The sequence below is a fragment of the Lactuca serriola genome, chromosome 7 (genome assembly GCF_051521515.1).
Source record: "Lactuca serriola cultivar US96UC23 chromosome 7, Lser_US96UC23_V15, whole genome shotgun sequence".
In the NCBI taxonomy this organism is placed as follows: domain Eukaryota; kingdom Viridiplantae; phylum Streptophyta; class Magnoliopsida; order Asterales; family Asteraceae; genus Lactuca; species Lactuca serriola.
This window is the reverse complement of record NC_136414.1, coordinates 57,999,257-58,012,399: the sequence shown is the minus strand read 5'-3', so window position 1 is coordinate 58,012,399 and position 13,143 is coordinate 57,999,257. Positions and strand designations below refer to the sequence as shown.

At 29.8% G+C, this 13,143-nt stretch overlaps 2 protein-coding genes across 4 annotated transcripts; both read right to left on the bottom strand.

Annotated features, from left to right (window-relative positions):
* Positions 1–296: 296 nt before the first annotated feature.
* On the bottom strand, positions 297–4,588 carry LOC145061590 (initiator tRNA phosphoribosyl transferase family protein). Of its 3 annotated transcripts, XM_079009120.1 has the most exons (8): positions 3,482–4,588; positions 2,757–3,151; positions 2,387–2,535; positions 1,635–2,277; positions 1,451–1,551; positions 834–942; positions 661–720; positions 297–588 (listed from the first exon to the last, which is right to left on the bottom strand). In XM_079009120.1, exons 2-8 carry the CDS (start codon positions 3,040–3,042, stop codon positions 431–433), a joined length of 1,506 nt encoding a protein of 501 aa, XP_078865246.1. In that variant the 5' UTR covers positions 3,043–3,151; positions 3,482–4,588; the 3' UTR covers positions 297–430. The 3 variants fall into 3 exon arrangements, with proteins under 3 accessions (XP_078865246.1, XP_078865247.1, XP_078865248.1); XM_079009121.1 differs by lacking the exon at positions 3,482–4,588 and having other exon boundaries at positions 2,387–2,530; positions 2,757–2,972; XM_079009122.1 differs by lacking the exon at positions 3,482–4,588 and having other exon boundaries at positions 2,387–2,618; positions 2,757–2,895.
* Positions 4,589–7,052: 2,464 nt separating this feature from the next.
* Positions 7,053–13,143, bottom strand: LOC145062725 (senescence/dehydration-associated protein At4g35985, chloroplastic-like). The gene is made up of 5 exons (XM_079010315.1): positions 12,471–13,143; positions 11,401–11,534; positions 8,710–8,876; positions 8,442–8,526; positions 7,053–7,325 (listed from the first exon to the last, which is right to left on the bottom strand). Exons 1-5 carry the CDS (start codon positions 13,065–13,067, stop codon positions 7,184–7,186), a joined length of 1,125 nt encoding a protein of 374 aa, XP_078866441.1. The 5' UTR covers positions 13,068–13,143; the 3' UTR covers positions 7,053–7,183.

The following is a 13,143-nucleotide window of genomic DNA, read 5'->3' as shown; positions in this document are numbered from 1 at the left end:
AAGTAATATGTCAATTAATGTATTAAATTCAAATCAACTTTCTTAATTGAAAAACATAATTTTCGGTTAATTCCTTTTGAATTCACGATAATTTGCAGAAACCTTGCAAAAATTGATTCATTCACAGCTATTATTGATATTTTTTCCAAATTCAGTTTTGTAAATTTTTAAACATTTAAAGCTTAACAAAATAAATTAATTTTTTTTAAAAACCCGTGTATTTCACGGGTCTCACACCTAGTTTATGTCAAAACAAACTAATGTATTAATTCTAAATATAGCGCAAACTAAAAACATAATATAAATTTAGAATTTTCTGATTGCATATAAAATTATATTAATGTTTTTTTTCTAATTAAAAATGAATAATTTATAACACATTAATCAGACAAAAGTTACAGTTTTTGTCTGATTGACATCAGTCTGAGTCTCAGTATGTTGCACCAGCAAGAAAATTAAATACTTGCTTTAAGTTGCCTCTTGATGGTCTAGCATTTACCGCATATTTACACAAAAATATCAATCGTTGTCTCATATCAAACTTTGTTATTTGTGTCTCCTTAAACGATTTCCCGTCATCATAAACACCTGTTGACAATTCCAATCTTTCTTTAAAAACACAAATTCACATTACAAAAGTCAACATCAAGTCAAACATACCTTCAACATTGAATAATGAAATCAGTATAGCCAAGCACACACAAACACTTATATCTTCCCCTGAAAATTTATAAAAAAAAAATTATAAAAAGTTAAAATTTCATTATCTAGCTTTAAAAAGAAATAAACAGCGAGATTTTATTAAAAAAAAAAAAAAAAGAATTATGCTTTACCGTTGTTACAGCAGACTGCAAGCCTTTTTCCTTTTTTGAGGTGAAGCTTGGCGAAATGTAATGCGGAAGGTAGATTTCTTTGAAGAGAAAATCTATCAAATTTTGAATTCTGTAAAAGGTAAAAAAGACAATTACGCCCCTATCCTTATCTATCAAATTTTGAATACTGTTTGGTATGATGGAATCAGGGAACGAAGGAATAGAATGGATGGAATGGAATGGAGTATTCCGGATGTGAGAATATGATTCCTTCCAATTTGTTAATTTTGAATGGAATGCAATAAAAAAAAATTGCAATATAATCTAATTATATTTATGTAATTTTTGAGTTTTGAACTTTTTATTATTTTAATTATGATACAATTTTATTCAAAATAACAAAAAAATATTCATTCTATTAATGTGCCTCTATTATGTTTAAATTATATATTGTACTTACATATACAATGCAAAATATATATAAAAAATTGTTTCATATCTATAGGTCAACCAAACATGATCATGGAATGTAATGACTCATTCCATTCCATTCCCTTCTCTATTCCATTCCATCCACAAAACCCCCAAAAGAAACAACAAAGGAGATTAACAAATAAATGACACAACACATTACACACCATAATAGGCAGATGCAAATGGGCTTCAGAATCCTCAAGTGTACAAAGATCCTTATTTTGATCACAATTCAATACACAATCCGCATCAAATGCCTTAAAATCTGCACAATCCACCAAAAAAAATAATAATAATAATAACATTAATTCTCATCTATACAAAAAAGAAAAGAAAAAAAAAACTTACCATATCCAGTTGCACACACTGCAAGATTCGTAAAACCCAACCAGTATATCAAATGTCCAGTGTCATCATTCTCCATGATGATTTCTAAAGATCGATCTTGAAAATGAGATGAACTCTTGATCTCCATTTTTGTAGGTTTAATGGAGACCTGAGGAGCATTATGACCCCTTTGAGCGCGATAAACCCTATCTTTTTCAACAAAATCAGCCACTTTTTGGTTACACAAATCAGGTCCTGAATTAATTAAATCATAAACATTATTCCAAAATAATAATGGTGTTAACCCTCTTGCCCAACTCTCTTCATCATCTCCAGCTCCTGCTATGTAATTCCAGCTAAACTCAGAGCTTGTTTTTTGTCGATATATATCACTTGAAGCAGATGAAGAAATGAGAATTATTGGTGTGAAATCCCAGGAATTGTAATCAGGAACTTCGTTTAACCATATAACTGTTTTTTGTGAGATCCAAAGAGGTCTAAGAGGTTTTTTTAGTAAAGATGAGAAAGAAGAAATATCAGCTCCACTTTCTTCCAATTGGTTAACCCATTTGTTTATGTTAGATTCTATCCTTGCTTTCTCTGTATCGGGTACCCATAGAGGAAGATGTAGAGATGAATCCCATTGAGAAGAAGAAGAGCTCAACTGTATACATGCAAACAGCATTATGTTTGGAGAAAACTGAAAAGATGCAGTATATATGATGATCAATTGATCGTTGTAGAAAATAGAAATGAGGAAAACAGCTACTTACTTCATCGATTGGTTTATTGATTTTGTCTCTGTAGTTCTGAATTGCACGATTCAACACACAAGTCCAAATTGGTATTGTTTTTGACATGCTGTCTGGAAATCTCTTGCCTTTACGAGTAGAATCAACTATCATACAGCCTCCCTTCTGTCCTATCCATGATAAAAGCAACAGAAACTTGAAACATTCTGCTACTACAAGATAACGTGAACAAACATACTGATGAATTCATTACCTGCAAACAAAACAAGAGCTCAGATCATAACGAACACATAAGCTAGATCTCATTAATGGAAATCATGTTCCTAGCAAAAATGTAACTATTTCTAATTTGAAAGTAGAGATACGGATCAGGAAGGGTAAAGAGAATAACCTGCGAGAATTGCGACATGGAGATTGAGGCGAGAGGTATTGAACGACAAGTTGTTCGTATGGCCATCTGTTGATTTGAAGTAACAATTGGAATGGAATTTCTTGGCGTACCAGAGTCCGCAACGCAGGTTCGCTACAAGTGGTAGCTCAGGCCATAGCTGAGCTATCTCGGAGACGAAGATCGAGTCCTCGTGAATCGACCGTAGGGAATTGTATAAAGAGCTCTGTCTTCGCTTAATCTTCCTCGAAGCTCGGTAGATACTCATTGACGCCGTCTCCTCCGCCATTGATGAAGGTCTAGGGTTTTGCAGAGGTTGGAGACGAGTTTCAGTTAAATGTTGGTTTAATTTTAAAAATTGTCCCCCTCAGCGTTTATTTGTCAGTCGCCCAAAAACTCTACACAAAGCCCCATAGACCATATAGTTATTAAAATTAGATAAAACTGTACAAATGGTCCTTTTGTTTATCAAAAATTGTATTTTTGTCAAAAAATGTTTGGACTAACACGACAGAGGACAGGTTCAAATTTTTTTTTTTCGAATTTGGTTCAATTTATTATTAACTTTTTTGATGATTTTGCCCTTATTTTTTTCTTTTTTATTTAATTATTTAAAGATTTTTTCAGATCGAAAGAAAAAAAAAAATTTCCTTTTCTTTTTAATTTATATAATTTTTATAACGAAAAAATAGAAAATAAAAATTCAATCTCTCTCTCTCTTGTGAAACCTGCCATCGGAGATGGAGTCTCCGGTCACCAAAGATGAGGCAATTTCCCTTCACTGTCGATTAGCAAACCCTAAACCCCTCATTCGATTATGTGATCCCCTTTGATCTCTACAACCTCGTAGATGACCAAAGCGAAGATGACGGCCACCGAAAAAGGCACAGCCCTCATCCACTTTATTTTTCCTTTCTTTTTGCTCATCGATACCTGCCAAACACCCAACAATCGACTGCTGATACGGCTTGATCCTTCTAATTTGTTAGTCGTCGTTGATGAGGAGTAAAACCACAAAGGAATTCGGCGAAGACCGGTTGTCCCCTCACTCTTTCTTACTATTTCATACTCGAAAACCATCATCTCCGTATGCTACCTGCTGTGTTTCCTCGAATTTGATTCACCCTCTCCCTCTCTTCAACATAAACAACAAAGATGGTGAAACCTGATATACATGTTTCTTGTAGATACAGAGATAACCATAAAATGAAAAATCCCCCTCTTTTCTCCTTTCTCCTTTCTCCCTTACTGGTTTCAATTTATCCATGAGTAATAACCAGGAAATGAAAAAACCCTATACATCTTCATATCATCGTCACCAAATCGTGCTCATCCCCTTTGTTTGTGATCAACACACATTGAATGTGTGTGTGACGCTGCTTCCCGGTCGAACAAAACATATAAATACCTGTTGTTCAAAGTTGATCTGCAAGTGAGAGGAAGGAGGGCAGAGCCGATCTAGCACCTTGTCGTCGCTAAGATACCCACTTCATCGGACATTATCTGATACTAATTCAACTGTTCGGAAAACCTACCATACCGGCTCTAGCATCTTCAAATCAAAGTGAGAGTCCCCAATTCAAGGTCCGTTGTTGTGTTTCATCATTCCTAATTTGGGGATCTTTCTAAGTCTTGATCTAGATCACTATATGCTTTTCTAATTGAAGCTGATTTAAGCTTTTTAACCTAACAAAAAACATAGAAAATGACGAACGAAGAAGGGAGATCAAATTGAAGTGTGTATTGGGTGGATTATGTGTATTGTTTAAGTTGCAGATGAAATGAAAAGAGACAAGGAAGAAGAGAATGGCGTGTTTCGGGGTGATTTTCTTCTCACATGTCCAAAGAGAGAGAGAGATTTTCTTTTTTATTTTCTATTTTTTCTATTATAAAAATTATATAAATTAAATAGAAAAGGAATTTTTTTTTTTTTTAATCTGAAAAAATCTTTAAATAATAAAAAAAAATGAAAAAGAAAAAAGTAAGGGCAAAATCGTCATTATGAAAAAGTTAATAGTAAATTGGACCAAACTCGCAAAAAAATAAAAAGTTTGGACCTCTAGTGCTAGTTCAAACCTTTTTGGACCAAAATGACAATTTTTGACAAACCACGAGGAACATTTGTGCAGTTTTGTCTTAAAATTATGAATTTTTTAGATTAGTTAAGATTTTATTAAGCTAATAAGAGATCAAAAAATTTACATCAAATAAATTAAATAAAAAAATAGATGTCCAAGCTATCCAATTGGAGGCTAATATTCCTACTTACTTCTAGGATATTTAATTTCTCTTGTTTCTATTAGACATCCCGAAGAAAGTTTGTGTGACAAAAATTCAAACAAATCTAGAATGAAGTTTATTCAATGATAATCTTCAACCTAAGACTCTAACCTTGATGGATAATAACTTCTTCCATCTAGTAGGGTTGGGTGAATAATCATTTAAATATTGTCAATGAAATGCCTAGCAGAAGCCACAAAAAAAAAACACATATACCAAACAATGACTAAGACTATGATCATGTTAGAGGAGACAACGAAAGAAACCAAACCCAAAAGCTCCATAAGACCATCCAAATGCAAGGCTTCGATCCCCCCTCTTGGTTGCCTTCGCATCGAACGAGTCTTGTTGCGACATTTTGTTCTTAACAGATATATTTTTGTCCAAATCATGGAGGAAATTTCTAGGAAATTGGACTTTTAGATTCGATTCTCCCAAAAAAATATAATCCCAAAAAGAGGTCATAGAACCATCTCCAATAATTTTCTTGCAAAAAGAAAAAAAGATTTGATACTTTTTTTTCACAACTTGTTGGAAGCCTTAATAATGTTTAACTAAGTACTAGTAGTTAATGCTCATAATTGGCAATTCAACAAAACCTTGTTCCATATAAACTGCTTTAACGGCTTTAACCCATAATACACGAGAATCATTTCAAAACCGCCATACCCACTTTAAAAAGAAGTGTTTAGTTAAATGCAAACACGCTTCCAACGCCAAGGCCACCATCTTCCTTCCGATTCATACTTTACACCAACTAATCCATGTCATGTTAGAATCCACTAAACCACCAAGAAAGAATTTATTATGAAAAGATTTCAATGATTTAATAACAAAATGTGACACTTTAAATAATAATATATAGTAAGTTGGGAAGCAACCCAAAACATATTTAATTAATTAATGCGAGTCTTCCTCCATCAGATAGTGTCTTTGCTTTCAAAGTTGAAGGGCTAGACTTGAACTTGTTCACCTCTTCTTTCCAATAATCAATTTTACACATATTACCCCGACCTTCAACCCAAGATACGAAAAAATAATTTTTGATATAGACACAACCAATAGAATTAGCCATCTCATCGACCACAGAATAATCAAATATTGATGTTGAACAATTTACTCTTTGTGGGTTAATCTTTAAGTCATAATCCAAGAAAAAATACATCATGATCCAAATAAAATTATTAATATCTGACATTAATTACTCACCCCGAAAATGGTGTCGTCAACATAGAAAAGATAGGAAATTTCCATAATTGAGCTACCTATGGAGAAGTCACTAAACACATCTATAGAGGAATCTTGTTGGACATCTACATGAAGGGCTTCCAACACCACAATGAAAAGAAAATGAGAAAGCCGATCACCTTGGTGCAATCCTTTACTAAATTGAAATTCCATAGTCAAAGAATCATTTATCAAAACTGACCTATGGAAGAGGTTAGGCAACCTTGAATCTAACCTCTCCATTTGGTAGCAAAACCTATTTTATGAAGTGCTTAATCTAGAAAATTCCAACAAATAGAAGCATATGCTTCATCAAAGTTAGCTTTGAAAAGCATGGCTTTTTTTATGAGATTTGCTCCAAGCAACTATCTTATTAAAAATTGGAGGCTCGTTGACAACCTTTATTGAAGGTTGACTATTCACCGGTAACAAATTAATCAATGACAAAGATCAATCGATTAGCTAATAATTTGCCAATAATTTTATATTGACAAACCTATCAAATTAATTGGCATAAGTCACCAATTTGTATGCTCTACCACATTTAGTAATTGTCATACTAACTTCTATTTTGTTCGTCTATTTGAACCACCAAAATAGATAGGAAGAAAGTAGGAGGATATTTGATTTCTTTTGTTTTTTTGTCTTTCCATGATTCATGTAAAAGTATTTATGGCTAAGATATGCATTTGAGGTTAAGATCTCACAAATGTTATCAATTTAATTTCTCTTTCTTTAATTTAAAGTAGGAGGATATTTAATTTCTCTTTCTTTAAATAAGAACAACACAAATGATAACACAAAGTTAACTAAACTATCCCATTAACTTGTTCACTATTTGCATACACAATTCCTTTATCTATGAAGATAGCAATATTGATCTCAATGATAATTTTTGTTAATCGATCAAATAATCTTATCATTTATCGAATTTTAGAAGCATTCTTGACAGCAGATGCAGGATTGATAGCCTTTCTAATCTTGACAACATTCCAAGCAGTGCCAGCAACATGTCCTGCAGTTGCAATCGCATTTCCAGTTGCTTCTCCTGCCTCTTCGCCATACCTGTTTTTCTCGTTATAAACACATAAAGACATGGTGAATTATAAAATATACCAACATCATACTATACAATAATTTGTAAAGAATCACTCGTTTTTTTTTTCAACTTTAATTAGTGTATCTTTAGCATATTTATTTTTCAAATAGTGGTTAAGTTGCAACTAAATATAATACGTATATGATATTTTAGACACGTTTCTTCCAACAATAAAAGGTAAAAGGGTATACGAAAATCAAATCATAAATATACAAGTGCCCTTTAATTCACAAAATAAAATAATCTTTGTGGACTCAAATCAATATTCAATACCATGCATACAAACAATACAAAATATGTTCATTTATTAATTCATATTGTATATTTATATTAATAATTTAATCTAATAAATTCATTATTTTATATTACGTTAGGTTAAAACAAGTTATAACGGATGACAGACACCCATTATACTATTTCTAACTTTTTTTTTTATTTTTTTTATTATTTATTTTTGTAAATGTTACATAAAAGGGTAGAAGATGGTAAGTATATTACATTAAATGGTTAAAAATGATCATTTGGGTTAAAGATTAAATAAGTAAAAAAAAAAATCACAAAAATAAGCAAAACGGATGGTCGATCTAACAAAATGATCATATTGACATTTTGACAAAATGACAATCACTAGTGAGATCAATTATTGTGAATTTTAAAATTGATTTATAAATAGTCTCACCATCAAAAAACAAATCATATATTGCAATTATATTATGAAACTGTTCATATTTGCGAAATAATTATGTTATTTTGTAACAAAATAGTCCTTTTCAGCCTTTAATAAGGTTTTTTGCACCGTAAAAGTAATTTCATTGAATTTTTCGCATTAGTCTTGTTATGTAATAAGTAACCATCTTGTTTTAAAGAATATGACACTTCACCAATGAATTGGTCGTTTTAATAATTATCTCTCAAAAAATATATTGAATGGATTGATAAAATCATAAAATATAATGCATTTTGAGAGTCAACTCTATATTTATAAAGGTTGATTAATATTACAAATCAATAATATACATATTGCTTTTAGATCATTTATCTTTTAATTGTATATAATAGCTCACGTTTTTTTTTTATCTAACCTTTCGCTGACTGCCCGAGTTGCAGCATCAGATGTGGCAGCTAAGGCTTGTCTTTGAGCAACTTCAGCTGCATCCATCACTATATCTGCAAAAATTCCAACAAATTGAAATATGACTTCGTTTTTTCTAATTTAGTTTGGATTAAAATCGAAATTTAATTTTTGGTTTGTTTTTTCATTGGGATGTAGTTAATTATCACTAATATTTGTATTTATATTAATGTTGTTTTGAAAGTTATCATTCTATTATTGTAAATTGTAATGCTTACTAATAGCATCAAGAGAGGCAAGCACGACTTCCCCTGGAACCGAATTAAAAAAGGCCTTTCCAGCTCGAGACCGAACTGCAGGACCCATGACCGAACCCGATGCCATTCCAACTCCATTTAACAAAGCTTTACTCATGCTTTCAGTCATCTTTGAGAGTTTTCTTGCGCTAAATATACACACATATTTTAAATGAGTTAAAAAGAAGTATCAATCTAGATATCAATGGTTAAAACAATAATAACATGACAAATACTTGGAAAAAGAAACACATGAAATTTATTTTTTAAATGTGCATAGCATTTGATCCAGGTGATGTTAAGTGTTAACCAAATTTATAATAAGCCCATGAAAAGGTCTTGATGAAATTGAAATTCCATCTTTTGAGATTTGGCTCCCATTTTTCGGAATAGGAAAAAAGAAACTAAGAAATTACAAAGAGTAAAAGGACATAAATGGGTCATTTAACCATTACTTTTTGTTACGAGTTTTTTAGTTGGAAAAAATAAATAAATAAATAAATAAAATTTAAAAAAAAAAAAAAAAAAAAAAAAAAAAAAAAAAAAACCCTAAAAATTTGACATGTTATAATTATCTTTCGTGTTCTTGAATTGAAAAAAAATGAAATAAAGCTAACAATCTAACATCTATGTGGAAAAGAAAAATAAATAGTGGCTTCTTTCATTTAAAACGTCTAAATTTTTTCCATTTTCATTGGAGCTGTATACATAAAAAGACATTGTATATTGGTACTATTTGCTTTTTAACCATTGCCAATCAAATTATTCATAAAAATATCCAAGTTTAACAAAAATTTCTAATCTACTTCTTCTAATAAATGAAACCTAAAAATGACACATATCAGTTTTTTAGAATGTCTCTTTGACACGTGGTATTTTTCTATGATTTTTATTATTATTTTTTTCTTTGTAACTAATCATATTCAATTTAAATTTTGAAAATACAAAATCATATCTTAATAATATTATCATGTTTATTTTGCTTATCAAATTAATTCATAATTACTTATAATCCTGAATATCTTGTTTTTTTTACATTTATTATTATTTTTATCTTTATAAAAATTTTAAATATACCGACCGCGGTTTCCACGGGTTATAACCTAAAACCGTTGATATATGGAATTTTGCCAAAAATTGGATGACTTTAATGAAACATTTCGACCACTCAACATGGACATAAAAATCGTCAATTTTAAGTGGCTTTTATGGAAAATTTTGATTTATATAAAAAAAATTATACTGCCTTTTATCTATATTATCACTAGTTTATAACCCGTGATAACCACGGTTATAAAATTAATTAAACTTTCGTATTAAAAAATCAAAATTATTAATGAGTTATTTTAAATAAATTATTATTTAAGATATATTTTTTTAGTTATATAAAATTATAATCGTTGATTTAAATAAATACATGGAGTTATATCATTTTATAATTTATATTAATTTTATTTTATTTTTTAATCTAATGTTACTAATTTAATATAATTAATGGGAGAAATTTTAAATTTTGAAATTTAAAATGAATAATCAATTATTAATTTAATAAAATTAGAGTGGAAATTTAAATTTTGAAATTTGAAATGAATAATTAATAGGTTGACACGTGGTATTTTTCTATGATTTTTATTATTTTTTTTTCTTTGTAACTAATCATATTCAATTTAAATTTTGAAAATACAAAATCATATCTTAATAATATTATCATGTTTATTTTGCTTATCAAATTAATTCATAATTACTTACAATCCTTAATATCTTGTTTTTTTTACATTTATTATTTTTTATCTTTATAAAAATTTTAAATATACCGACCGCGGTTTCCACAGGTTATAACCTAAAACCGTTGATATATGGAATTTTGCCAAAAATTAGATGACTTTAATGAAACATTTCGACCACTCAACATGGACATAAAAATCGTCAATTTTAAGTGGCTTTTATGGAAACTTTTGATTTATATAAAAAAAATTATACTGCATTTTATCTATATTATCACTAGTTTATAACCCGTGATAACCACGGTTATAAAATTAATTAAACTTTCGTATTAAAAAATCAAAATTATTAATGAGTTATTTTAAATAAATTATTATTTAAGAGATATTTTTTTAGTTATATAAAATTATAATCGTTGATTTAAATAAATACGTAGAGTTATATCATTTTATAATTTATATTAATTTTATTTTATTTTTTAATCTAATGTTACTAATTTAATATAATTAATGGGAGAAATTTTAAATTTTGAAATTTATAATGAATAATCAATTATTAATTTAATAAAATTAGAGTGGAAATTTAAATTTTGAAATTTGAAATGAATAATTAATAGGTTGACAAGTGGCATGATAAATGATATATAACATTAATGAGGAGTTCTAATTGCATGACACTTGTCAATATAAGATTAAACTTATTCTTTTACTAGAATAGGGATTTTCATTTTCTCAAAATCTTAGTCTTGGATCATTTCTTTTTCGTTTTTTACTTCGTAATAATAATAATAATAATAATAATAATAATAATAATTAGTTTCTTTCCCTTTTTTTCATTTCTTTCCAAATCACTTCCTGTTTTTCTTCTCTTTTTAACCTAGAAAATTTGATGTGCTTCTACGGTTCTACCCTATCCTAAAAGCATACAATTAATTTGGAAGATTTAATTCACCTTCTTAAGCTTTTGTTGATCCCATCCCCCTTTTTTGTACCATTGGTTTTGTTGCTTTCGATAGTTTTAGTTCTTGAGATGCCATGCTTTTCCTCCATTGCCTCTTTTAAGATCATATCTCCTCCTTTTTGCAACTATTTTGGATCCATAATTCAACAATTATCATTTACAAGTCCATGATAATTGTTGGACAAACGAATGTATTAGTGTAACGAATATAAGATCATGTATTATAGTAACAAGAATTTTATATACTATAAAACAGTACATTTTTTCAGAAGGAGGTTGATCCACACATAATAATTTTTTATCATATACAACAAATTATGTTTTAAAGGGTAGAATAATATACAAATTCTAAAATCATATAAAAGATAACTTAAAAGTTGTTGTATGGCTTTCTCTTTTTAAGAATAGTGACTATCCATGCATGCACATAAAAGTCAAAGTTTGGACGTGCATGTCCTAAAGACCTTTTACAGAGTTCTATATTGTAGAAATAAAACATAAATTTCTTCTTATAAGTTATATTGCATACCCTGAAAATATATTTATTATGGCAACGAATGTATTGGTCAAAATCAAGGATCGGTCAATACTCCTGCTTTTAATTGGATGACAAATACGGAATGAAAAATACAAATGAAAAAGTGGATTAATTTGGTTTATAGTTTATTGATCAAGAATTAAATGATTAAAAGAAAAACTAAGCTAAAACGGGTTGAAAGTCGCCCAAATGTATTGATATGGTTATAGTAACATTTCAAAATCTATTTTTTAAATGGTTCATGTTATAGATGGATAATGAACTTTTTTTTTTTTGGTAAAACACTATTGTATTTTTTTTAAATAATAATAATAATAATAATAATAATAATAAATAAAGTTATCACAAGGCAAGTAACTGGAACTTTGTGTTCGCAAAGATACCATATTTCTATGATATAGATGGAACGTAGCATTGTCCCTTTGGAAAAAACGGATTAATATATTTGTATATAGTTTTTTTATTATATTTAGTACATTAATTACTCAAGATATTCAAAACAAAAAATGGGAGGTAATAAAACCTGGTTGGTATAAGCATTGCTACACATAAAAATCCCTCTAACAATTTGACCGGTTCCTCCCGCAATCGCCTTAGCAAGAACATTATTATAAGCATCGACTTTAGGAGCAAACTCCTTCCAATCGATATCTGTCTTTCTTGACACCGAAGAAGTTGAAAAACATGAATGTTCTTTCAAAAACTTATCCAACATTGTTAAATTATTCTCATTATCAATCTTTGGAAAAGTGACACCATAGCTCAAAGGATCCTGACCTTTGATCACGGGTAACGTGAACAAGTAGTGGTGAGGATCAAGCTTCACTACCGGCTCATCTTTTGTTAAAGGCCATTGAAGATCATCACCAATTTTAATAATGGTTGCTAGAAGAATGTTGTCATTGGATATTTGAAATAGTGTGAAGTTTCCATTTGCAAGCTCAACGGCTTCACCTTCGTCCATTATATGAACTTTGGAATTGGGGATTGATAGGAGGGTTTCATGTTTGGCGGTTTGTGGTTGCGGGAGGTGGTTGGTGGTGGTTTGTGGCGGCATTGGTGGTGGTGTGGTTCGGGGAGGGGAGAGTGTTCTTGGTTTCTTGGTTCCACAACAAATCATTTTGTTTCAAATTGTTGGTTTGGATTTTTGGTTTGTTGTCCTATTGGTGATGTTGAAATGGATTGTGTTTATTGTA

Bases quoted from the DNA above. Each gene is read 5' to 3' on its own strand.
- LOC145061590 (XM_079009120.1), bottom strand. From the start codon at position 3,042: ATGGCGGAGGAGACGGCGTCAATGAGTATCTACCGAGCTTCGAGGAAG. The intron at 2,278-2,386 runs GTAAGTAGCTGT...GCATGTATACAG, and splicing joins TCAATAAACCAATCGATGAA to TTGAGCTCTTCTTCTTCTCA. The intron at 943-1,450 runs GTGTGTAATGTG...TACCTTTTACAG, and splicing joins ATTTGCATCTGCCTATTATG to AATTCAAAATTTGATAGATT.
- LOC145062725 (XM_079010315.1), bottom strand. From the start codon at position 13,067: ATGATTTGTTGTGGAACCAAGAAACCAAGAACACTCTCCCCTCCCCGA. The intron at 11,535-12,470 runs GTTTTATTACCT...GATCCAAAATAG, and splicing joins GCAATGCTTATACCAACCAG to TTGCAAAAAGGAGGAGATAT. The intron at 7,326-8,441 runs GTTAGATAAAAA...CGAGAAAAACAG, and splicing joins ACTCGGGCAGTCAGCGAAAG to GTATGGCGAAGAGGCAGGAG.